The 24,844-nt window shown below is 41.6% G+C and overlaps 1 protein-coding gene across 1 annotated transcript in view; it reads right to left on the bottom strand.

Annotated features, from left to right (window-relative positions):
• KYNU (kynureninase) overlaps positions 1–24,844 on the bottom strand; it is a 915,617-nt gene that overhangs the window by 33,374 nt on the left and 857,399 nt on the right. The window contains exon 13 of the mRNA XM_069225084.1: positions 15,736–15,966. Within this exon, the coding sequence (XP_069081185.1) occupies positions 15,736–15,966 (231 nt within the window). The remainder of the gene's footprint in view (positions 1–15,735; positions 15,967–24,844) is intronic.

Below are 24,844 nucleotides of genomic sequence, written 5' to 3'. Positions count from 1 at the left end.
TCAATGAGTGGGTGTTTGCAGTCTAGCAGGATCCAGCTTTCTGGGAGGACAGGGATGCCTTTGGGTGTGGGATATGAGAAGGAGCTCCCTCAAAGGTCTGGAGATCATGGGTGGCCTCCACAGACTGAGACGGTATGAAAGATCTGGAAAGAGGCATCCCTGTATGTGGGACAGGAACACATCATTTTGGCCATGACACTCCTGTGGCGTAGTGACTTGTTGAGAGACAGGGAAAGTTTGAAAGGCTTCCGAAAGTTGGAACTGCTAGGCATTGAACATCTGGGTAATGTCTGGTGGGAACGGGCATGTATTTCATTAGAGGACCTTAGGTTAGAATACAGTATGTTTGAATCGGAGGGCTATCGACATCTCCAGCCGGGTCATGCCCTGAGGGAGGGCAAACAGCTGTCTCACACAATGTTATTAGAAGATCGCCTTCTCACAGAGCCATTGGAAACTAAAGCAACCTCACTAATTTATAGGAAGCTGATGAACAATTCAGTTGACCCATTGGTTTTCTTGTGTGACACCTGGGAAGGGGATTAGAGAGAACTGGAGGACGATGATTGGGCAGTGGCGCTCCAGAGCTTTAGGGAGGTGGCGATCTGTGCCTGGTTTAGACTGGTACAGCTGAGAATTATTTATAGGGCCTATTACTCTAGGACACTCTTACACAGAATCGGCCAGGGGGTCCTCGTTATGTTTGAGGCAATGCGGACTGGAGAGGACCTTTTACCACATCCTTTGGTCCTGCTCGGCAACCCAGTGCTACTGTGAGTGGGTGGTGGAGGATACGACCTGGGTGACTGGGGCAAAAATCCAATGGTCTCCAAATTACTCCTTTTGAATATCAGCGGCGAAGACAACTGGCCGAAATACAAACATATATGGCTGACTTTGGCAATGGTAGCTAAATCAAATATAGCAAGGGCCCTGGGGGGCGGGGCAGCCCCCAAGCATTGGAGCATAGAATTCTGACCTGGACTAGTGCAGGGGGCAGAAAGAGGGACAAGATATGGGGTAGCTGGAGTGAGTATAGAGATGACAAATGTGAGAATGGCTAATGACACAGCAGTATGCAGATTGCTTGTGATTTAATGTTGCCCACGGCCTCTATCGCCATTGTGTTATAGCTCAAAATGTGAGTTTTGCTTTCACCTATTGAAGAGGTTGCATCCTCTATGGAAAACTGAAACTTGACATCCAACTTGTGGTGAACAGTCAACAATGTGCAACAATTGTTTGAGTTTGTTAATAAAATTAATATGTATTGTTTTTAATAAAAAAAATTGATGGTGCTTTTTGTGTACCTAGTGCTCAGAAGAGGAGGCCATCCATCCACCCCCTTGGAGTAACTCTGGTAGTCCTGGGATGAAGCAGCAAGGCAGGCCCAGGCTTCAGCAATGGGGCAGTCCTCTTGTAGCAGCAGGGCAGTCATCTCAGGTACAAACAGGCCTTAAAAAGTAGGGCAGTCCTCTGAAGTACAAGGCAGTCATTCTGGTAGGATAGGCTTCAGGTCCAGGAGTGAACTGATGTGTTGGTCTGAGGGTCAAAAATGTATACCTGGTGGCAGCCCTTGAGGAACAAATTCTAGGACTTTCTACATCTGGTTCTGGGAAATTCCCACCTTCCATTGTCCAGGCACCATGGGTTCAAGGGTGACAAAAGACTAGTGTCAAGTTATTTGTGAGTGAGCTGGAAGCACGCTTGTTTAAATATAAGTTAAACAGGGAACAGCCCCTCCCATCTTGACCGGATTGTCTATCCTGATCCACCCTGCCACTACCTAGTCTCCTATTGTCTCACTGTCTGGGAGGAATTAAGAAAGCCCTTCTACTAACTACACCCACTCACCTGACCCAGGGTACAAACTGCAAGCACGAAATGGAAAGGCTAAGAAAATGCCAACTTTCTAAAAGAGACATTTTTAGAATAGTGCCTTAAAAGCTGACTATACCATTAAAGAGGATTTTAAATGACAATTCCTTTGAGACCAAACATGACATTTCTATTTCTTCTCACACAAAGGTTAACATTTATTAAGTGTAATAAGGTAAGCCAATGTTATTCTATGGGAAGCGGTAGGCCTTGAGGTAGTGATTAAGTGAGTTGAAGACTTTTTCACTATAAGGCATGTAAAGCTTAAAGGTATATGCCCAACTTTTTAATACACTGGTCCCCGTCCTATGGGCTGTTATGGCCTAGCACAGTAGTTGCATTTGCTTTTGAATGGGATGTTTAGGCATGGCAAAAGGTTTATTTTGTCAGGTTGAATTAGCAGCAAAAATTGCATACAGGCTGCAATGGCAGAACTGAGATATGTTTTAAAGGGCTACCTAAGTAGGTGGCACAATAAGTGCTGCAGGCGATTAGTAGCATTTAATTAACATGCCCTGGGTACATTTAGAGCCAATTTACTATGGACTTGCTAGTAAATTGTAAATTAAATGAGCCAATTGAGAGTATTCCAAATTCATCATGATTAAAGGACCGAGCACAAGCACTTTAGCACTGGTTAGGAGTTGTAAAGTACAAAGAATCTTAGAACTGATGAAAAAAAATCTCAAAAACCTTAAGAAAGATATCAAAAGGTTTAGGGGAAGACCACACCAAAGACTGTCAAGGCTAACAATGGGCAAGAAGGCAAGCCCATAGGCCTTACAGGGAAGCAACTATTGCCATGCTCTGTATCACTGAATTCATCCTAATCAGAGTTTGGTTATACGCTTCATGGTTCTGAAGTAACTATAGTATTTGATACAACTTTACTGTTACTGTGTGGCACATCTGCACTGGTTCTGTGCAATTATGAATAAAACCCATGCTCAGGTCCCCTACCAGCTGCTCCAAGAAGGACAACATGTATATGGTGACCTGCAGGTGGAGTTAGGGAATTAGACTTGCTTCTGCTCCAGGCAAAGACTCATGAGATGTTTCTAGCCTGAATTATCAGCCAGAAAAAAAGGGCTAGATTCTTCTTGAAAAAATGCAGTGTGATAAATCTTATTGACTCTAAATCAGATGTGGTGAAAGTCCATGTGTCAATTTGACTCAGAATCAAAGCCATGTGGTAGGTCTGTGTGGAAAGAGCATTAATTGCAATAGCTAGTGTAAGCTAAATGTGTCCTTAGTTCAAGGGGGTGGAGGTGGATGTCATCTATGGAAGTTAGAGGAGATTCCCAGGAACAAAACACAAATCCCATTAAAATCAATGCAATGATTACCAAAATAATGGCTACTTAATTTAGTGCTTTGAATTCTCATTTGGATGCCCTGGGGCTGCAGAGGACTCCATCAGTATCTAAATATCTATATTATAAATGCACACTTTGAGCTGGATCCCTCTGTAATGGTTGAAATGTCAAGAAACTGTAAAGGTCTGGCCTCTTTAAGAATGCCTGGCACAAAAAAATCTTAGCACATTCTCTTGCTTCCAAAATATCTGTCTGTTTTACTCTCTGTAGCCAGGATAGCTCTTGTGAGACTCTTTTGGGCCTCCGGTCCCTAACAGGATGCTGGGGGCGCATACTCCCAATTTGAGAGAAACTTCCTCCCTTGCTACCGGTGGCCTCTACCCCAACAAAGGAGAGCAGCTGCACAGCTGAGACAGGAACAAATGGGTGCCAAATCTAGGAATGACCCTGAAAGTGAAGTTTGGGTTCACAAGAAAAGGTGTCTAGCATTTAAAAGTGGTATATGGAAGAATTTTGCGTTCACACATATCTACATTAACTAGTACCAAAAGCTGTTTTCACTGCAAAGAGTGACAGCAGTTTCAATGAAGAATTGTTCAGAATAAAATACTGCATCTGTGAGGAAGGGGCACATATAAAGTACCACTGAGGCAGGCCTGATATCTAACTAAAAAGAGAATTTAATGCCTATAAAAACAAACAACACACTGCTTGTGGGAGCCTGTATGTCAATGCTGGGTTTCGGAAAAGGACTGATTCAACCTTTCTATTTATAATCCATTTGCTAAAAGATTCTATGTATACCTAGGGATTAGTTTGTCTCTTGAAAGAGAGCTGTAATATTATTACAAATAAAGGAAGCCTTACGTTTTGTACTATGAACTTGGCGGTCAAATTTGTAAGCCTGCTTGTGATTGTTTTCAAATTCCACATTACAGTCTCCAAGCCTGCCTTTTTAGTTGTGAAAAAGCATACTTTGGATGAAAAGGCATTATTCAGTGTACTGTTAGTACACCAGGCATGTTTTCGATGGAGCTAAAAAATTATGCTAGTAGGGAAGGTGCATGCTACCCTTTGTGTCATATATGCACTATATAATATGCACTATTATAATTCTTAGCAACAGTTTGTAGTGTTTAGCCAACTGTAATTGTATATGTTTACAATTGCACTAACAATATTTAGCTCTATTTGCATTAAAGTACTTTTTTCTCTTTTCAATGGCTGAACATTGAAAGTATTGAGTGTAACTGCTATGCATTTTTCATTTGTGACTTTCTATTCCACAGCTCTACCCGAATTAGCTTTGCCTTGCTATCCTGAGAGTAAATTGCTAAAAGCAACACTTTGTCCCAAATTAAACTGTCACATTTTTGAGGCTCCTGGACTGTTAGAAATAGGGTCTTTGGTTGGCAGTCAGTTTGCACTCTGTCCAAGCAGGGACCCTCACTCCAGTCAGGGCAATGGAGATGCACACTTAAGATAACCCCTGCGCACCCCCTTAGTAGCTTGGCACCAGCAGTCATGCTTATCTCAAAGGCAATGTGTAAAGTATTCATGCCAAAACAAACAGTAATACAGTGAAAACACTACAAAATAAACACCACACCAGTTTAGAGAAATAGCCAATATTTATTTAAATCAAACAAGACCAAAATGGCAAAAATCCAACATACTGAAGTAAAGTTATGAATTTTTAGTCTTACTCCATAGAAAAAAATGGATGTGTTGATGTTACGCAAAGTACCTGCTTTGCGCCAAAAAAAAAGCAGCATGGGCGAGCGTGTAGTGGAAAAGTCAGTGATGTCTTGATTCCTTACTCGCAAGGGAGGCCGCGTGTCGTGTGTCATTTTTCTCTTCTGAATGAGAGTGATACATCTATTTCCGGACGGCACCTTGGGTCCGGGCAAGTTCACATTGATTTTGATGGCCAGCAATGAAGCATGTGAAATCTGGACGCACGGTGATGAGGAACTCATTTTAGCAGCCGCAAGCAGGTGTTGCGTTGTTTCTCCAGCTGCAATGCAGGTGATGTGTCAATTTCTCTGCTGCGGTGCAGGTGGTGCATCATTTTTACAGCTGCGTTGCATCAAATTTTTCCTTATACGGCTTCTGTGCACGGATTTCCACCTTCGTTCCACTAGCTTCACTTTTCAAGTGCCCAGAGACTGGAGTGGGCACCACTTGGCAGGATAGGAGTCTCAGCAGAGAGTCCAGGTGCTACAAGAGGAAGCCTTTGATGGCCCTGAGACATCAAAACAAACTCCAGTCTTTGTCCTCTTTCAGGCAGAAGCAGCAACTGCAGGCCAACCCAGCAAAGCACAGTGACAGGCAAAGGGGCAGTACTCCTCCTCCAGCTCTTCAGTTCTTCTCCGTAGCAGAGGTTCCTCTTGAGTCCAGAAGTAAACTAAAAGTCTGGGGTTTTTGAGTCTACTTCTTATACTCATTTCTGCCTTTGAAGTAGGCAATTTCAAATGAAAGTCTCTGTTGTTGATAAGATCATGCCTTGCCCAGGCCTTTTTCCAGACACACAACAGTGGGTTGGAGACTGCATTGTGTGAGGACAGGCATAGCCCTATCAGGTGTAAGTATCATGCAGGCTACACCCCATCTCCCTTTTGTGGCACTGTCTAGAGGGGTTTCACAACAGCCCAACTGTCAGTGTGGCCCTGATGTGGAATATACAAGCGGAGAGAGGCACAGAATGGCTAAGCAAGAAAATGCCCACTTTCTAAAAGTGGCATTTTCAAACTGACAATCTAAAAACCAACTTTGCCAAAAGATGGATTTTCAAATTGTGAGTTCAGAGACACCAAACTGCAGATCTCTATCTGCTCCCAATGGGAAACTACGCTTGAAAGATATTTAAAGGCAGTCCCCATGTTAACCTATGTCAGAGATAGGCCTTGCACCAGTAAAAAACGCATTTGGCAGTATTTCACTGCCAGGACATGTAAAACACATCCGTGCATGTCCTACCTTTAACATACATTGCACCTTGCCCTACCTATAAAAAGGGAAAGTTTGGGCCTGGCAAGTGTGTACACTTGCCAGGTCGAATTGGCAGTGATAAACTGTACACACAGACACTGCAGTGGCAGGTCTGAGACATGTTTATAGGGCTACTCGTGTGGGTGGCACAATCAGTGCTGTAGGCCTACTAGTAGCATTTGATTTACACTCCCTGGGCACATCTAGTGCACTTTACTAGGGACTTACTAGTAAATCAAATATGGCAATCATGGTAAAGCCAATTACACATACAGGTCACACAAAGAACACCTGCACTTGAGCACTGGTCAGCAGTGGTAAAGTGCCGAGAGTATCAAACACCAGAAAAAACTAATTCTAGCACACAGTAACAACATAGGAAGCAGAGGCAAAAAGACAGGGGAGGCTACGCCAAGGATGCCAGGGCTAACAAGGGCATTAGATGAATTTTGTAGGCGCTATTGTTGGGCATACGTGGCTATTCCATTTTCGATTTTTATATATAATCGGGTTTCACAATAGAAACATTGTCCTGTCAGAAGGCTGTGCAATGACCTCTCTAATGCCAATATGTTGTTGTCAAGTAAGTCAATCATGCAATGCACTGTGCAGAAATATGATATGTCAAAAATTAAATATATTGCAATTCAAAGAATGCATTAATCACCATTAAAGTCCAGCCATTATAAATGATAACGTTCTGGTTCGGCCCACAGGGCAAATAATTTGAGAGCTGTTTCCTGTCTTATCCAAACATCACTACCACTTAGGAACATCTGGTTCCCTGGATCAGGTTACCTGGGTCATTACTTGTGGATAATTTAGTTGTTAAAAAGTGGTAGTGATGGCTGGGAAAAATATAGGGTGCCATGTATGACGTCTAGTGTGGCCCTTTAGTCAAGTTGCTGGAGGCCACTTGCCATGTTTTAGCAAGTCAGTGGTGCAAATGTGTTTGAGTTTCTTAAGTTGCAGTTTCTCGTACCCTGCTTTGTATGCTAAAATGGTAAAGTGAATATTTGTAATCAGACACTGATGAAAATTATATTATGCTGCGTAATTTGAGTAATTTCTGGAATTTTGTGTGAAACGAGTTATATAACTTCCCAAAATGATGCCACTTCACTTATTTACAGCATTGGACGAAGGCAGGATGCAAACAACAAAAATGTGAGCTAATTTTGATTGTGTTATTTGTGTTTTTCATGGTTTTAAGTTTGAAATTCACCATTGCTTCAACAATTTATGTGAGGACACGTCATGCTTAACTCTAGCAATAAATGTCAGATTTGCATTTCACATAATAATGCATAATTATGGGATATTTTCCCCCAAATTTCTAAAATTACACAAGAGCAAAATATACATATTTCATGCAGCCCTATTTAGAAAGTTAATCTTTGGGTGATATGTGTGAGGGCCGTAGAGGTGCTCGAGTTAGAGCACTTTGGACCTGGTGCTATGCCTAACCATGTCAATCAAAAATGTAATGCAGATACAATGATGTTTATCAATATTTATCATCTCTAGCTTGGCTCTTGGTCAATGTATTGGGAAGAATATTTATGAGAGACTTGTGCTATGCTTACACCATGCAGCATGGTACATGTGTGGCGTAAACCACTCATATTTGTGAAGCCACTGAAACCCACTCTGCATGGCTTTGAAAGGCTTAAACAATATGGAGTAAGGCAAGGCATCACAAATTGATTTACTCTGCACAAGGAGCACATTCCATGGGTGTTGCGTGGGTGTTCCCATGCAACTGCTATAGTTTTGACACATTTCCAGGCTTACCAAACCTGGTATGCCTGGGAATGCGGTAAAAATATTTTCCTCCCCAGGAAAGGCATATAGATGATAAATATCTTTATTTCTCCTAATTTGTTCCCTTTTCTAGGTGTGCTGTATTGTGGAGCACACCTAAAAGAGGAAAAAGCCACTCAGGATTGTTTTTATACAGGAAGTTGTCCCTTCCCAGCTAAAAACAAACCTGCATGCAACACAGGCTCCCTTGCACCACAATGCTTAGAATTTGAAAAGTAGTATGCAAGAATTTAGCATTTGCACATACACACATTGACTCGTCGCCAAAAGCTACTTTCACTTTAAAGGGGTGTAGCTGTTCCAATGAAGAGAAGTTCAGAATAAACACGCTGCAGAGAAGATTCAACTGGTATTTTTAATATTTATTAAAATTGCAATTCATGAAGTTGGATTTTTGATACATATAGGATGAGTAACATTTAAAGTATTAAACTTAGTTGGCCTGAACCTCCAGTGGCAAATTATCATTAGCATACTAGCAGTTGGACTGCTGAGTGTTGCCCCTAATGAAGTGTGAAAACTCCAGCCAGTGCAGAAACAATGGCTAAGGCCTTTTTAACATGAAGACCTAGTTGTAATGTGTGTCTCTTTCAGTCAGTAAGGGTAGCAGCAGAGTTTTCAGGAACTTCATCAACTTGAAATGGTCCAGGGTGAGACAGATTCATCATTAAGTCTAACAGGAGCCCTGGGAAGAGAAGCTCTGGTTTCCTGTGCTAAATGTAGCATGCTTAGAAGCAGCCCAGTAGGAGGGGGGCCTGGTCCCAGAAATAGTTTGGTAGAGTCTATTTTCCCTAAACACACCACTGACTGGGACATTAAAATCCCCCAATTACAGAAGAGTGCTGACAAGCTGGATTTTACTCAGAATAGTACACTACGAGAGGGGCTGCAGAAAAACAAACAAGATGTACTGCATAAGTGGGAAGGGTTAGTCCTGAGAACTCATTGGTCAGAGACTATCCAAGTTTCTCCCTCCACTTACTGGCTAGTTAGTCCTACACAAGCAGTTCATCTAAACACACCTAGAGCTGGGGAAGAACATAAGTGGGCTGGACCTGATTGCTGCCGGTGCCTGTTTGGACAAGGGATAGATCACCATTATAGGAGGCTACACATTTATGGCACTGCCATTTCAAGGCTGCTCCCATTAGCCTACTTAATTATCCTGAAGGACTGGACCTGCTTCCACTTGTACCCAGGAATGAGGAGCAGACTACAAGTATCAGTTGGCTGATCTGTGGCTGCAGGGAGACAATATGCTCTAATAGGCCTTTTTCTTTCCTGATTAGTTGACTAATGACAACTATACCTTGACTGGATCCTGCTGCTGACCTCTGGTAGAGTTATTCTTGGCCAAGAAGTGCTGTGCCTGAGAGCCTTAGAAGTGACCATGAGGAACGGATGTAGAAAGCCTGAAAAGTTTGAATTTTCAAAACCTACAGACAATCCAACGAACCTCAAAGAAAAGGTGTCAGATTTTGAGAAGACTTCATTTGATACAGCTTCAGACTTTCAGGTGCTATAAAAAATACTAACAGGCCAATTTAGAATTTGGCTAAGAGTGTAGTCTATCAGAATTGTAAGAGTATACCCTCTCCATCAAACACTTTGTTTGCCCACCTGATTCTGAGTCAGGTGAACCGCAGTCCTTATGCCAAAGGAGTAAAAATTTGTTAATTGCCATCAATCTTCATCTGACAGCCTGACAGAGTGGGGGCCATCAGAGGAAGCAGATGGCTCAATTCACCTACTTAAGGTGGACACCATTATATGTTTTTTCCCTGTCCATCACTGCCAAATAAAACCTGGTGGTGAGGCACAGAAAATAAATATTGATCCCAACATCAGGATCAAAACCTCCGATGGTGTGGGGACCATTAGTTTTTCATTTTTCAAAAACAAACTATCAATCAGATTCAGCTTCCCAAATCTAGAACGAGGTGTGAATGTCTCCAAAGGAACCAAGAAGAGCACAATTAAAATACACAAGGAGCGGAGACTGTGGCTGGAGACTTTTTCCACTTTCACAGGTCTTTCATCAAGATTTGAAACTTCTAAGTCAAATTTCTATAATGTGACACAAACAAACAGAATCCATTTAAAAAGTTGAGGTACCAAACTTAATACAGTATTGCAAGGAACACTGAACCTAATAGAAATTATGACAAAACAGCAACCAATGAAATCCTTAGAGGCTTGATCCTCTTGTGAAAGAGAAAATAGTAAAGGCACAACTTTTAAAACTAATGTCATTGCAATTGAACAATGCTGTTTGAAACATAATCTGCACACGGGTACCGATCATGGTTGGACTAAGATGTGGATGTAAGATGTAGTCAATCGGTCTCTAGATACCCAAGCAACGTCTTGAACTGCCATCCAATTCAAGTCATCTCCAGTGTACACAAACAGGAAACTGGGAATAGGTTGACTGGGAATAGGGTGACTTAGCTATAATAGAACTGTCTTCTACAACAGATTTCACTTTCTCGCTACCAACTTGTCACTCTCAACCCATAAGTCTGTGGACCAACATGCAGTTGCAAATCTGCAAAAACAGGTCGAACATGCACATGGAACTTCTAAGAGTGATTGAAGTATAAGCCCATGAAGCCACAGAAATCTAGGCCTCAATGTGCACATGGCACTGGATAGCCTTTGATTGCCTATTTCACAGACCCCCTCAAACACTGCAAAAACGTAAGGAGCATGAAGCACAAAGGGTACTCAAATCCTAAACTAACATGCACATGTTTGCCATGTCCATCAGTGGACAACCAGCATTTGGCAATACCAACAGACAAGAACAGCTTAGCTCTCAAAAGGAACCAAAATATCAGTTACCATGACATATTAGAACATCCCAACTAGTATTAAAACTGATACTAGGGCCCAACCAGCGATCCACTCAAAGGAACAATCCTGAACACGTGTCTAAGCAGCCGTGAAGAAACACTAGGTGGAGTTCTTCAGTCACTGTGAGATAACCAACGGATGGCAATACCCATAATTTACTGGGGTCTGGCATTAAGAGGGGCTGTAAAGATACTATGGTGGTCATTCTGACCCTGGCGGTCTTTGACCGCCAGGGCGGAGGACCGCGGGAGCACCGCCGACAGGCCGGCGGTGCTCCAATGGGGATTCCGACCGCGGCGGTAAAGCCGCGGTCGGACCGGCACCACTGGCGGGGTCCCGCCAGTGTACCGCCGCCCCATTGAATCCTCCGCGGCGGCGCAGCTTGCTGCACCGCCGCGGGGATTCCGACCCCCCCTACCGCCATCCAGATCCCGGCGGTCGGACCGCCGAGATCCGGATGGCGGTAGGGGGGGTCGCGGGGCCCCTGGGGGCCCCTGCAGTGCCCATGCCACTGGCATGGGCATTGCAGGGGCCCCCGTAAGAGGGCCCCTACATGTATTTCACTGTCTGCTGCGCAGACAGTGAAATACGCGACGGGTGCAACTGCACCCGTCGCACAGCTTCCACTCCGCCGGCTCGATTCCGAGCCGGCTTCATCGTGGAAGCCTCTTTCCCGCTGGGCTGGCTGGCGGTCTGAAGGCGACCGCCCGCCAGCCCAGCGGGAAAGTCAGAATTACCGCCGCGGTCTTTCGACCGCGGAACGGTAACCTGACGGCGGGACTTTGGCGGGCGGCCTCCGCCGCCCGCCAAGGTCAGAATGAGGGCCTATGACTCAACTCATCTGCCTACCGCCCTATTACTCAAGGGGGAAAATGGAAGTACTAAATAGAGCAAACATCCTGAGCTTACTTCAGCATATCCCTTCTTCAACACAAGTTCATTCTGGTGACACAGAGTTCAATTTGTGCATTCTCACTGCTCTTCACAACATAAAAAGACAATCATGACCTGGAGCACATCGCTGCATGTAACGCAAGTTTTGAAAGACACGCACTATTTGAACAATGGGACACTGAAATATACAAAGTCCATCAAACAAAGTATATTTTGGAAAACTCTAGGAATTTTAATAAAACCAATACTCCTCCTAGTATCCTAAAGTGTGCCCACAGCGCTTCATGTTCAAAGCTAGCTCAGCTGGGCTTTTCTCCTTCTCTTTTGAAGGCAATAATTTTTTGCACATACATGCATGTCAAGCAAGGTAATGGAAATTAGACCACATCTGAAATACTAACATCTTGCGGCTTGAAACAGGGTTGCCTGTTGGTACTCATCTCTAGGCAGCTGACTTGGATCAAGTCATATTCAAAGCAAAAATCAGTTCCATCTTGGATTGGCATACATAGGCTTCCCCTACTCCAATATGTGGATGACCTGATTATACTGGACCCTATCAGAAATGGATTGCAGCAACCACTACTGGATCAACTTATTTTTTACAATTAATTTGAAGATCTACAGTACAACAAAATGCATTTGGATGTCTAGTTTTCCATCAATCATAAGATCAACATACACTTACAGTATTTTATAAAGAAAGCTTCAACACTAACATTCATTCTCTGCAAACTTTATACACATCTACCAAGCCAATCGGCTGAAGCAATCCTAAAAGTTTTCAATGCAAAACTACTACCCATCACCTCTTATGGCCACTTAGCATACATGGGAAACTCTGGATGCATTAGATAAAATCCAGTGCACTGCGTATAGGTAATTTATTTATTTAACTGAACTATACAAGGCAAGTGCTACTCCATCTTGAGTTAGGTCTAAACAGACATTACCTGGAATGCAAGTGATCATATATCAGCTACTACCATGCCCTTGTCACAGCAGACTCTGGTTCTTTAACAAAGGTTTTGCTAGAGATTTGCAAGGCCTCAAACATCCCCTGGGGAGCATATTAAGTAAAAGCTGCCAATGACCTAGTAGTCAGCCTTGAGATAGTAACTAGTACGTTCATAAATACCCATGTTATAAAAACAATGCTGTACAACAGTTCCTGGCTTTTTTCATTCAAGGCAGATTTGGAGACAATTTTGGATGCAAAATATGCACACATAATTGCAAGCCCTTATGAGATGACAAAGGTGGAGCCATAAAACAGATCAAGCCGATGCCTAATACTTTGGCAAGATTAATGGTACTGCTGATTCAAGAGAACAAGACTAATTGGTAAACTCAAGCTAGTAGGCATGGCTGCAGGTTTTGTGACTACAGTAGAGAAACAATGCTTCCCCTCTTATATTGTTGCCCTGATTCTTAGCAGTCCTTTGCTCCCTACTGAGGCCTATGTTTTTAATCAATGGGATTTCCTCCTGTAAAGAAGTATGACCTTTTTGTCTAGCTACAAACATATCAATGTGTATACCTCAGTTTGGTAAATTCATGAACATCATTCACACCACGATAAAATCATCTGGACAGTAACTGGGGGAGGGCAAGAAGACTTCAGCCTTGGTCTTACTGATTTTAATATATTATGCTTTAATGTATTTATTGTATTTTAATAATTGCTTCAAAACTTTACACATCATGTAACATGGTGATTTTATTGGGGCTTTGTACCAATTTTTATCAATTGTAGACAAAGAATCCATTCATTCACTCAGTTCAGTGGGTAGAGTAAAGGCAAGGTGGTGGAAGTAAAGTTTTCTACAACTCGGTCCATTAGTTTTTTTTTTGGTGCTATTTGCCCTAAAAATTTAAAAAATAATTTCTCTGGCACCTCATATTGTGTTTTAGTCATTTTTGTGTCATTTGTCTTCTTGAATGTCTCTCTATTTGTTGAAATTGATTGTTGGATTTTAATTTTTAATTGTTTTGGTATTGATAGTAATCATGCTTTTCCTTAGGTTATGCTTGTCCACCCTGTGCCATAACAACCATGAGTTGAGCCTAGGTTTAGTTATTGAACTTGTGTGATGGACCTAACACAATTTTGGACTGATTATTTGGGAAGGATTCACATCTTTCCTAACTACTAACCTATTTTGATACAGGTCCCATGTATGTTTTCTCGATATTTAGGCCCACATTTCTGGGCTTTTGGTGCAGGGCAGTGCAGCAAATCACCTTGGTGCGCTGCCCTGCGTCAAAAGAAAAGGTCAGGAATGTGCCGTATCTATAGCATATGGTGCATTACTGTCCTTTCCTTCTACATTGGTGCACAAGGGGATGTCTAGCGCCAAGGTAGGCACCCTTGCACCATGCTGGAATCGCGTCGGCGTTCAATGCAGGATTGTTTTTATGGAGGAATGGGCACCTTCTTGCACAAGAACAATCCTTGGAGGCTTTCTCCTCTTTCTATGTGTGCTGCAGAATGCAACACACATCGAAAAAGGGAAAAACAAGGAGACATAAAGATATGTCTCCTCGTTGTGCCTCTTCTGGGGATGCGTAAGGTTAGGCACATCCCCAGGTTTATTTGTCCTTGTAAATCTAGGGATACTACCTAGTGCAGATTAAGGCAATGCAGTGATTTGTGCCACCTTGCCTTACTCCATACTTATGAGGCCATTCAAAGTCACTTTGTGCTTCATGCTCCTTACATTTTTGCAGTGTTTGAGGGGGTCTGTGAAATAGGCAATCAAAGGCTATCCAGTGCCATGTGCACATTGAGGCCTAGATTTCTGTGGCTTCATGGGCTTATACTTCAATCACTCTAAGAAGTTCCATGTGTATGTTCGACCTGTTTTTGCAGATTAGCAACTGCATGGTGTCATAGATATGATTCCAAGGTTTGTTGCGTCACAAAAAGTGAAACATCAGTGGCGCAAGGGGCTCAAAAAATGCCCCTAGTGTTGTACGCTCTATTCCTAGACACAGTAGGTTAATGGGAACAGTCACTGTTATGACATGTTGGTCACTACACATAAAGGTTTCCTGTAATTGTGGTCTACCCTGGGGAACAAAGATTGTGTCCAGGGTCTGTCTGCTGAGTGGCTGAGGCCTGATATCTGACAATACAAGTTCAGTACTTCTAGGTTTCATATTCATGAGTGCTCTGGGATGGTGTCGTTCAGCTGTTTCAAAAAAGATTATGAAGTCATAGAAGATGCATACAATTGCTGTGGTTGATATTGATGAGTCAATGAAGTTCAGAAACAATTGTATTAAGGTCAAGCTGATTCATACACTTCAGTTAGGAGCCCTCGGTTTGCAGGGAAGAAACAAGGCATTTATGTTGCATGAGAAGGCTGAGAAGACAGAAGTGGATCATTTGCAGTAAAAGAAGTGAGACATACAGCGTCAAGAAAGACGATGGTGCTGGCAGAGAAGGGAACAGCTTGCTAAAAACTATAGAAGTCATTTGGGGCATGTAATTCACTCTGCTGGAATATTCTATAAGTGACAGGTGTAGATGTCTAAATATGATTAGGGTTATCAAAAGTTGCTTTGTTCACAGGGAAATTCAAAGCTGGTGGTGGTAAGTAATGCCAACGTGTAAATAAAGGCATCAAAAACGTGTTACTCAAATACTCATTTCCATAAAGAACTAGAACACTAAAATGTTTTAACAAGTGTGGGGGGAAATCGCCAACACATGCCATTCAACAATCATACTTCTATTTATTTTTATTCAAGCATATCTTGTATGTAAAATTGTATGCACAAACATATTTACATATTTTTTTAAAGCTTTTTACCAATTACAGGTGATCGTTGTGTATTGAAGGTTTCAGATATTGGAAATTACCTTGAAGGCCATTCAACAGTATATTTTATTTACATACATTATATTTATTAGACAGTAGGCAAAGTACTAGAAGTGATAAAGTATGTGATCTTGTTGAACACTACTTACAGCTACTCCTCTCTTTTCGAGCTCCATGAAAACGGCTTTGATAGGAATGGAAAATGACAGAGTAAGTTGGCACCCCCTTTCTTCAGTCTCAGAAGGGGTTATAATTTTGACTGATGCTTCCTGTGGATGAACTTTATCCTCGCCGAAGTAGAGTTTGATCAAGTACTCTAAATATCCCGTCAGTAGAACAGATTTTTTTCGTAATGCTTTCATCGTGGTTTGTTGAAACACCTAGGGAATTCAATGGTACAGATTAGGGAATACTAATGACCACATAAAGAAAAATATAAAATATAGTTTAACAAATTGTCTGGCTCAAAAAAGATGTACAATTGGTGTAATTATCTGCTTTACTGCCATTTAACAACAGAATAACACAAAATATGTTTTACCAACTTAAAACATCTATCAAAATCAGCAAACAGGAACAGACAAATATCAAAAACTTGATAAATATTATGTTATGTTATGGTATAGTAGATTGGCCTCCTGCCCTGCTTTTGTGTATGCAAGGGTGTGTGTGCTAGTGAGAGAATGGCAGGGAGGAGATGTCTGGAAAGTAGGTGAAAGTGAATGCGTCTGTACAGGTAATCAGAGCCAGTGTTGTGGACAAGCTTTGTAGGTGTGGATGAGGACTGTGAGCACTGGAATTAACGCTAATGATTATCTCATATGTTTTTGATTTTGATTTAACATATAAAATGTGTTAACATGGAAATGTATGTGTGATTCATAATGTGCCTTCTTGATTGGCCACTATTAAATATAAGTTATTCACAAATAATGTATTAATATGTATTAAGAATTTTATTTGTTTGAAATCCATTGCTATATTATACTTATGGCTGAATAATATGAACTTTACCTATGCTGACTAAAAGGTCTCAAGTTCACAAGGCCACAGCTAAAGCTGAATGGCTGCCAAATACTAAAACATGCAACGTTAGAAAATGATCTCATGTCCGCTGCAGAACAAATTCCTTTGTTTGAGTCGCATATTGTCCAAAACTTGTATTAATGAAATATATTTCTTACAAGGAAATAGACATATCCTGTAAGTTTTTATATCTCTGTAACTGTTGTCTTGAAGCATATTGGGAATGTGATGCACAAAGGGCCTACTGATTATGAATGGAAGAATCTCCAAGTTTATTCTTATTATATTGACTGAATGTACGCAAATGGAGGAGGACCAGTCATTAACATGTGAATGTCTATTATAATATATCTCTGACATGTAGTGAAATTTTAATTGGATAATCTATCCTCGCCAGATGCTTCTGACCTATGACAAGCATGGCACAATTTCAACTTAACCACACTGTTCTTAGAGTTCTCAGCCACTATTCCGGAGCCATTGCCATTGCTATTATTCTGAGATTCGTTTATCTGTCACTTTAACACCTGCCAACTGTCTACTGATGTTCTAGTACTTTATTATTTTTTGTTTACTTTCTTGCTCCATGTAATGATGCTGGTGCTTACTTTAGCGATCAATGTTTAGAGCCTATAGTGCTTTACTGCCTGTCTTAGATAATTAATCTGATAGTTTGGAGAACTTAGAGTCCCAATTCTGAACCATTCCCTTTTTCCTAAATGTATCTCTGTCCTGATGCTGATGTCCTCCTGATGAAGCTATCATGGCTTGCTGATCCCTAAGGACAGGTATCATGTGTAGATTGTGCATTTTTGATTTGTCTTTTGTTTTCCAGGTACCAACTGCTGCATTGATAGAGCCATAGCTAGATGTTTTCTAAATTTGTGTTACTAAAATGTTAGCATGAAGCCCAACATGCTAATGCTAATTTGAAGTTACTGAAGCGTTTTCTCTATTCATTTGTCTTTGCCAATGAACTGACAACATGTAATTGCTGATCAAATGTACAGTATTACCATTGCTCAATTATTGTTACTATTAATTTCTACTGTCGGTATTGAGCGTTTTGCTGTTACCACCTTGGTAAAACTAAGATGCTCTAGGCATTTCAGTCAACCTGTGTTGTTTCCATATCTGTATCGTCTGGTTTTGAGACTAATTTACGTGGTCTTAGTAATGTTAATAAGGAAATAAACATTTTGACTGATTCTGAAAGGTGTGGTTATTCATGGCCAAATGGGTCACGGTGCATGCAGTTATTGACTCTAATAAAATGGTACTGTTTAATTTGGTGATATTTGTGTGACATTATGATATGATTACTTTAAATGAGTCAAAAGGTCCATTCCATTGCTAAAATGATAAGGCCAGACGCGCTGACAGGAGCTTAAAGTGTGTGTGGTTAGTTTCGGGAGCGAGTGGCAAAATGTGCAAGATAATGGATTTATTATTGACGAATTGTGGAAACAGTGACTAGTTAAAAGAATATTAGTTTGCAAGTAGCACTATGCAGTGGTGTAGGCTTTACTGGGTCCAGAATCACATATTCTGTCCTGTATTTGCGTCCCAGAACCACCCCCAGAACTCTGAACTGGCCTCACTATCACTATTTGCTTTTGTGTATCAGATGTGTTTTACATTTTTATGTAATACTATGTTCATGAACTTGAAATAGACATATTTAAACAGAGACAATTTTCAGAAAATGAACATATATTGAGGTACATCAATTTTAAACTGCTCAGAGCAGGTGTTAAATGGATGGGCCCATTTAAATCAATGCGCCTCCCTGCACTTTTCGACACTAGCAACAACATTTTTTAAACTAGTGTAGCAAAGCACCACAATATCATCAACAACATTAACACTATTGTTCTAACTACCACAGTTGTGCAATGTAGCTTCAATACGGCAAGCACATGGTGGCATTAGGAGGGCTCTTGGGAAGTCATATAGTTCTGATGCATTCACAGGTTTGCTCATCCTTGTAAATCTGGTCAAAACCCATGGGTGTTGCATGGGAAAACTCACCGCAAACGCCCATGGAATGCTGCGTTGCCATACACCATATCCACCAGATCATGAAAGGCCACGCAAAGTAGCTTTGCCTGGTCTCATAGACATGGGTCTTCATCTGCATCACTGGAGTGTAAACAAAAATTATGCACCAGTGGCACAAGGGTCTTGTAAATTTGCCCTTTGTTGGTTACACATGGAAAGCCTATATTTTAGTAGTTGAAGGCAGAGGGTATATCATACAAAAGTAACAGTTTTACCTTTTGGGTTGCCAATAGTCCCTCAACAATGCAGAGTCAATGAACTTTCAATGCAAAGTTCTGAAATATGTGGCTATCAACATGCATAGTCAATTCACCAGTATCACATGAAGAGGCCTAAAAATGACCTATACAATGGTACTCGTGGGATCGAGGGGACTTAAGGAAGATGGATGAAGAAAATGTAAATTTGTTTGTATGAATTTTGTAATCTTTCCAAATTTCTACACTGTGCATGCTAAAGTTATAAAATACTTACCTGTGTTCATTATGTTAATTAAGACATCTGCAAGCTCCTTGTACTGTACTGTACAAGTCACAGATTATCAAGTTCCAGCTAACTACACAGCTCCTTTAGAAGCTCAGAGGTGTCCAGATCCAACATGTGTGAACGGTGAGTGGATGGTGGACTTCAAGGAAGCATGACTGCAGTTTTAATGTACATGTGTATATTGCTATATTCCAAGTTTTGTTGTTTATGTGCACAATTCTCAAAAAAAGCATTCTGAATTTTTGACAACAACAAGTTGTTGTTAAATCTTCCATATTATCCATTTTTGACTAATGATATTGAATACTTAACTATGAATATTTTAAACATATATGTACACGTATTTAAAAGCTTCATGTGATTGACTGTATGGAACATAGGGTAAATGTATGTTTAGCTCTGTCAGGGCTTTGGAATTTAGTTGAAAGCTATTGAACACAGACACCGTACAGCAGTTTCCATGTGGTCTCAGATTTGTACACACAGTACTATCAGACCAGCTCCAGTGTGCAGAAAGTGACAATGTGACTCACAACATATTGAGCAATGTACAAATGTGAGGATGCTTTGTGTGTAGAGGATATTATAAAATCAGGTCTATTACACAATACAAGGAGAGAGTGGTTAGTCTACAGAAATGGAGTCCAAGCACAGGCTTAAAGAGTATGACAATAATATTTTAAGTGTGAGTTTCTTAGCCTGCAATTGCAGGCAAATGTATTTCACATGTAGAGACCACCATCAAATCATCAGTAGCACAGTGAAGAAGACTCCTTAAAGGCCTGCTACAAAGGGAATCTACAGTTATCTTGCACAGTTCACCAACTATGAACTGGTTCTGACATGATGAAAAGTCAAACACAATTCAAAGAGAAATCTGCATGGCCAACCATGAATCCGGTGAAGTCACATTGGCATTTTAAGCACCACTAGCAGTACCAGAAATTTAACAACCACCGTAAAAATATCGGTAGATGTCCATTTGATAGCAGCAAGTCATATAATGTATAAAAATAGATTTAAATTAGGTTTGTGAATCTTTGATTATGCAACAAAATAGACACAATGAGAAGAAATTGTATCCTTGTCATGAAGTAAACCTAAATGTGGTATTTGTAAATATAGATGTTTTCTTTGCAGAAGTGAAAATCTACTAGATGGTGAGAACCAAGAGGACCTTATTTGAAAAAAGCCAAACATGAAGTCAACAGATATAAATAGATGAGCATGTAGGCTACGTATTTTAGTTGTCCGAGGAGTATGGAATTGAGCAGGTTCAGGCCTACCTACATTCTCTGTTGCACAAACTGAAATGCAGGATGTAAGGAAAGATTTGTTACCTATTCCTAGCAGGTATTAAATAAATGGATGACCTCCTGCTAAAAAACACACATCTGTTCTGAGATAAACACTGAAAAGAAGTTATACCCCCTGGAAAGTCATACTTATGGTGCAGTAAGGAACAAATGTAAGGTGCTCCCACCAACCTCATGCATGTATGTGGTTATACTGGCCAATGTATCCAGTGTGGCCTCTGGTACAACATAATCCATATTTGAAAAAAAAGGTGATTTATTGGTTTAACACAAAAGGGAGATGTAACTTGGACCTCTATGAGGAGATCCTTTTGGTGTATAGAGTTGAGGGGGTATTTAGCCAGAAACTTTGATGGAGACTGTATAATTGTAATTTATTTGCCAACCTATAGATGCTGGAAAAATCTTGGCGCAAGGTGGGGCGTGTTCAGTAACATCTAGTATAATAAAAATCTCAGCTTTGGTTTTTTTTATAAGCAATTGGCACCTACCATTCCTTTGCAAGCTGCTAAACATACCACCTTTCAATCCTTGCATCATGTGGTTTTGCCTCTAACTGGGCATAGATATTTGTTAATATCTGAATTAGAGGGCAATTGTACTTATGTAGTGGGCTCTTTGGACTGAGTGGTAGCGGACAATATGCATTCAGGTTGGATGATTGCTCTCCCTCCACTTTAAATGTTGGGTAGACTAGGCCTGTACACTGGGAACTAAAATATTAATACTCAGTCTTGCCAGTATACCATTTTACTATGTTTAACATATAGGGGAAATGAGCTCCTTGATTATATATCCCCTGCCTTTGTGGCACTTTACACGGGCCAGGTAATAACATACACTCATCATCCCAGTGCAAAGCATAGGCTGTTGTGTTGGAATGCTGCTGGGCTAGCCTCCAATTTGTTGATTGAGGACTGGTGTGTTCTTATTAACAGCTATCGTCCAATTTCACTTCTTGATTCTGTCACCAAGTTAATTGGGAGAATCATACTGGACCGTTTGCATATTTGGTCTAAGGAGAAGAATATTCTCTCCCAGGTTCAGTATGGATTTAGAAAGGGCCTTGGCACTATTGAGCAATATTTAAATCTTCACCTCCTTGTGTCTAACTATGTTTGCCAAGAGTAGTTTGATCCAGTTGGCATCTATGGATTTAACTAATGTTTTTGACTGCGTAAGTAGATCCAAGCTCTGTAAATTGTTTACTTTCATCGGTATTGAGGTGGACCTATGGACCTTTTTGCAACATCTTCATTAGAATCTATCTGCATCAGTTAAATATGGGGACGGTGGAGATTGTTCTTCTTCCTTCCCAGTTAATCAGGGAGTTCGACAGGGGTGTATGTTACCACCTACTTTATTTTTGCTGCATATAAATGACCTCCAAACTGAGCTGGTGAATATTGGGGCGGTTGTTCCACTTGTTACCAAAAACCTGTACCAGCACCCCTATATACAGATGATGCTGTATTTTTTGCCAGGAAGACAAATAGTCTAAAGATATTAATCTCCACTTTTGTTGAATACATGAAAAAGCCAGATCAAGAAACTATTTTTCCAAAAACTTTAATTAAGGTTTGTGGCCCTAAAAGCACTAAAACATAGTGCATGAGTATCGGGAGAAGGGTAAACGAGAAAATTAATCCATTCCGCATCTTGGGTGGATGTTTGACAGCGCATGCAGTAGGTCTACATGTGTTGTGAACAGTAAAAGAATGTTTTTTATGTGCAGTGGGTTCAATCTTTTGTCTAGCCTCGTTGATAGGGAAATACCCATAGCTCCTATACTTGAGATCTATAGGTGAAAGTGTTTTCCTATTCTGGCATATGCTCGGGCATATGGGGCTGTAGGGCTGTGGGCATTATTCAGACTGAGGAAAACAGAGTGTACCAGCATGTATTGGGGGTTCCTTTTTCTACATCACATTTTGCTGTCCATGGGAACTGGGTCTGGAGTACGATGAAGATCTGACAGAATGCGGAGGCTCGTTTATATCACCCAATCATTTCATACTGTCTCTTCTCCTTGTATGGGTCCAGAATTCTCTGTCTTAAATACATTAGGGAGACAACTTCTGTTCCTGGCTATCCACATATTTTTGGGAAACAGTGAAAATCTACAAGATGGACAAAGGGGGAGTCAGGGAATGTGTCTTCTTCCATAAAGGGTGTGATGCTATTGATTAAGTTTGACCAATGACTTTGTGTTTCACCACTGCGCATATTAGTTGCTCAATGTTCACCAGTAGCACATTATGGGGGTCATTCTGACTCCCGCCGGCTGCGGTAACCGCAGGGCCGGCGGGAGCCGCCGAATGACCGCACCGCGGTCAAATGACCGCGGCGGCCATTCTGGCTTTCCCGCTGGGCTGGCGGGCGACCGCCAGAAGGCCGCCCGCCAGCCCAGCGGGAAGGCGCCTTTCAACGAGGAAGCCAGCTCCGAATGGAGCCGGCGGAGTTGAAGGCGTGCGACGGGTGCAGTGGCACCCATCGCGATTTTCAGTGTCTGCTTGGCAGACACTGAAAATCTTTGTGGGGCCCTGTTAGGGGCATGGGCACTGCAGGGGCCCCCAGGGGCCCACGACGCCCGTTACCGACAGCCTCTTCCTGGGGGTGAAAACCGCCAGGAACCGGCTGGCGGTAAGGGGGTCGGAATCCCCATGGCGGTGCTGCCTGCAGCGCCGCCATGGAGCATTCCTCAGGCCAGGGGAAAACCGGCGGGAAACCGCCGGTTTTCCTTTTCTGACCGCGGCTTTACCGCCGCGGTCAGAATTGGCCTGGATGCACCGCCAGCCTGTTGGCGGTGCATTCGCGGTCCCCGCCAGGGTCGGAATGACCTCCTATATGTTTTGTTCAGTTTAGCCTCCTATTGGCTTTGACATGGCATTTGCCATTATTTTCTGTATTCAGTTTAGCCGCCTATTGGCTTTGACATTGCATCAGCCATTACATTCTGTATTCTGCCTATTGGCTTTGACATGCTGTATTCAATTTAGCCGCCTATTGGCTTTGACATTGCATTAGCCATTACATTCTGTATTCTGACTATTGGCTTTGACATGCTGTATTCAGCTCAGCTGCCTATTGGCTTTGACATGATATTAGACATTGCATTTTGTATTCAGTTCAGCTGCCTATTGGCTTTGACAAGACATTAGACAATACATTTGATATTTAGGTTAGCTGCCTATTGCCTTTAATGTGGAGTTAGACATTACAGTTGAGAATCCAAGCTGTATTCTTCCAAGCTGTGTTTTGCCACAAAATGAACCAAGCTGTTTTCTTCTCACACTAGACTAGACCTGATAAGAGAGGGTACATTTGGTGTTTTTCCTTCCTGCTCAGGCTTGGGAAGAGGAGGAGTCTAGGAGATCTGGCCAGTCTCCAAACGCTTGCGTAGTTTTCCCAGGACTGAGAAGAGGGGGCACACTTTTGTAACGGATGACTTGGGCTTCAGAGATTGAAATCTGCTGGACTTCAGGCTGGAACTTGGCGCCAGTTGCCAGTCTCATGTGTGGGTAGATAATCTCTTTCTCGCAGTTGACCGGAGTCATCAACTTGCAGACCCCAGAAAGATGAAGCTGTAAATAGTTTCTCACACGGTGAAGTATTTGTTTTGCTTTGCATTCAATATCTTATATATATATATATAACCTGCTGTGTACATTGCAACTGAGATCTATTTTGTTTTAATGCTGTGATCACTTTTGTGCTTGAAATCTAATAATTCGTCTTTCACGAACTTGTGGGTGGGGAAGAATTAACAACAATAAAGGGCTTCTTTGAACTCAGAAGTGCATTCTTGATATGTTCTGTAAGCTCTGATTACGAGATAAGAAGGAAAGCAGAACATGTTGGTACCAGGAGTGGGGTAAGAGTCGAATTTTAGATTTCTACGTGCACAATTTAAAAGTGTAATTGTTTTTTGTTGTTTGGAGAATTACAGAAGCACGGCAGACCATATTTGAAAATACATGTGTAGCTAAACTGCCTGATGGTGCTTTGAGAAACATGTTTTGTTGTGATAAAGCATATTTAGAAAATGTGCCTTTTGAGAGCAGTGATATTCCTTTTGATTTTGACAGAAGGGATTGGATACTTTTATCTGCTTACAGAGAAATGCAGGAGAAATGTAGGCAGTTGGAACATGAAAATGAGAATTTACGTGAGCAAATTAGCCAGAATACATTAATTCAAGATAATGCTGAAAGTTATAAAAATGCTGTTTTAGAAGAATCTTTCTTTTCCCATTCCAGTAATGAGGGGGTTAAGACAGCTTCGAGCTGCTCTGAGCCTCCGTGTGAGCCAGATTTTTTGGCAGTCAAAGTGCATTCCTTAACTGATAACACGGACGAGAACGATGAGA

This window comes from Pleurodeles waltl, chromosome 3_1 (genome assembly GCF_031143425.1).
Source record: "Pleurodeles waltl isolate 20211129_DDA chromosome 3_1, aPleWal1.hap1.20221129, whole genome shotgun sequence".
Taxonomy (NCBI): Eukaryota; Metazoa; Chordata; class Amphibia; order Caudata; family Salamandridae; genus Pleurodeles; species Pleurodeles waltl.
The sequence above is the reverse complement of the archived record's forward strand: the minus strand, read 5'-3'. Positions and strand labels throughout refer to the sequence as shown.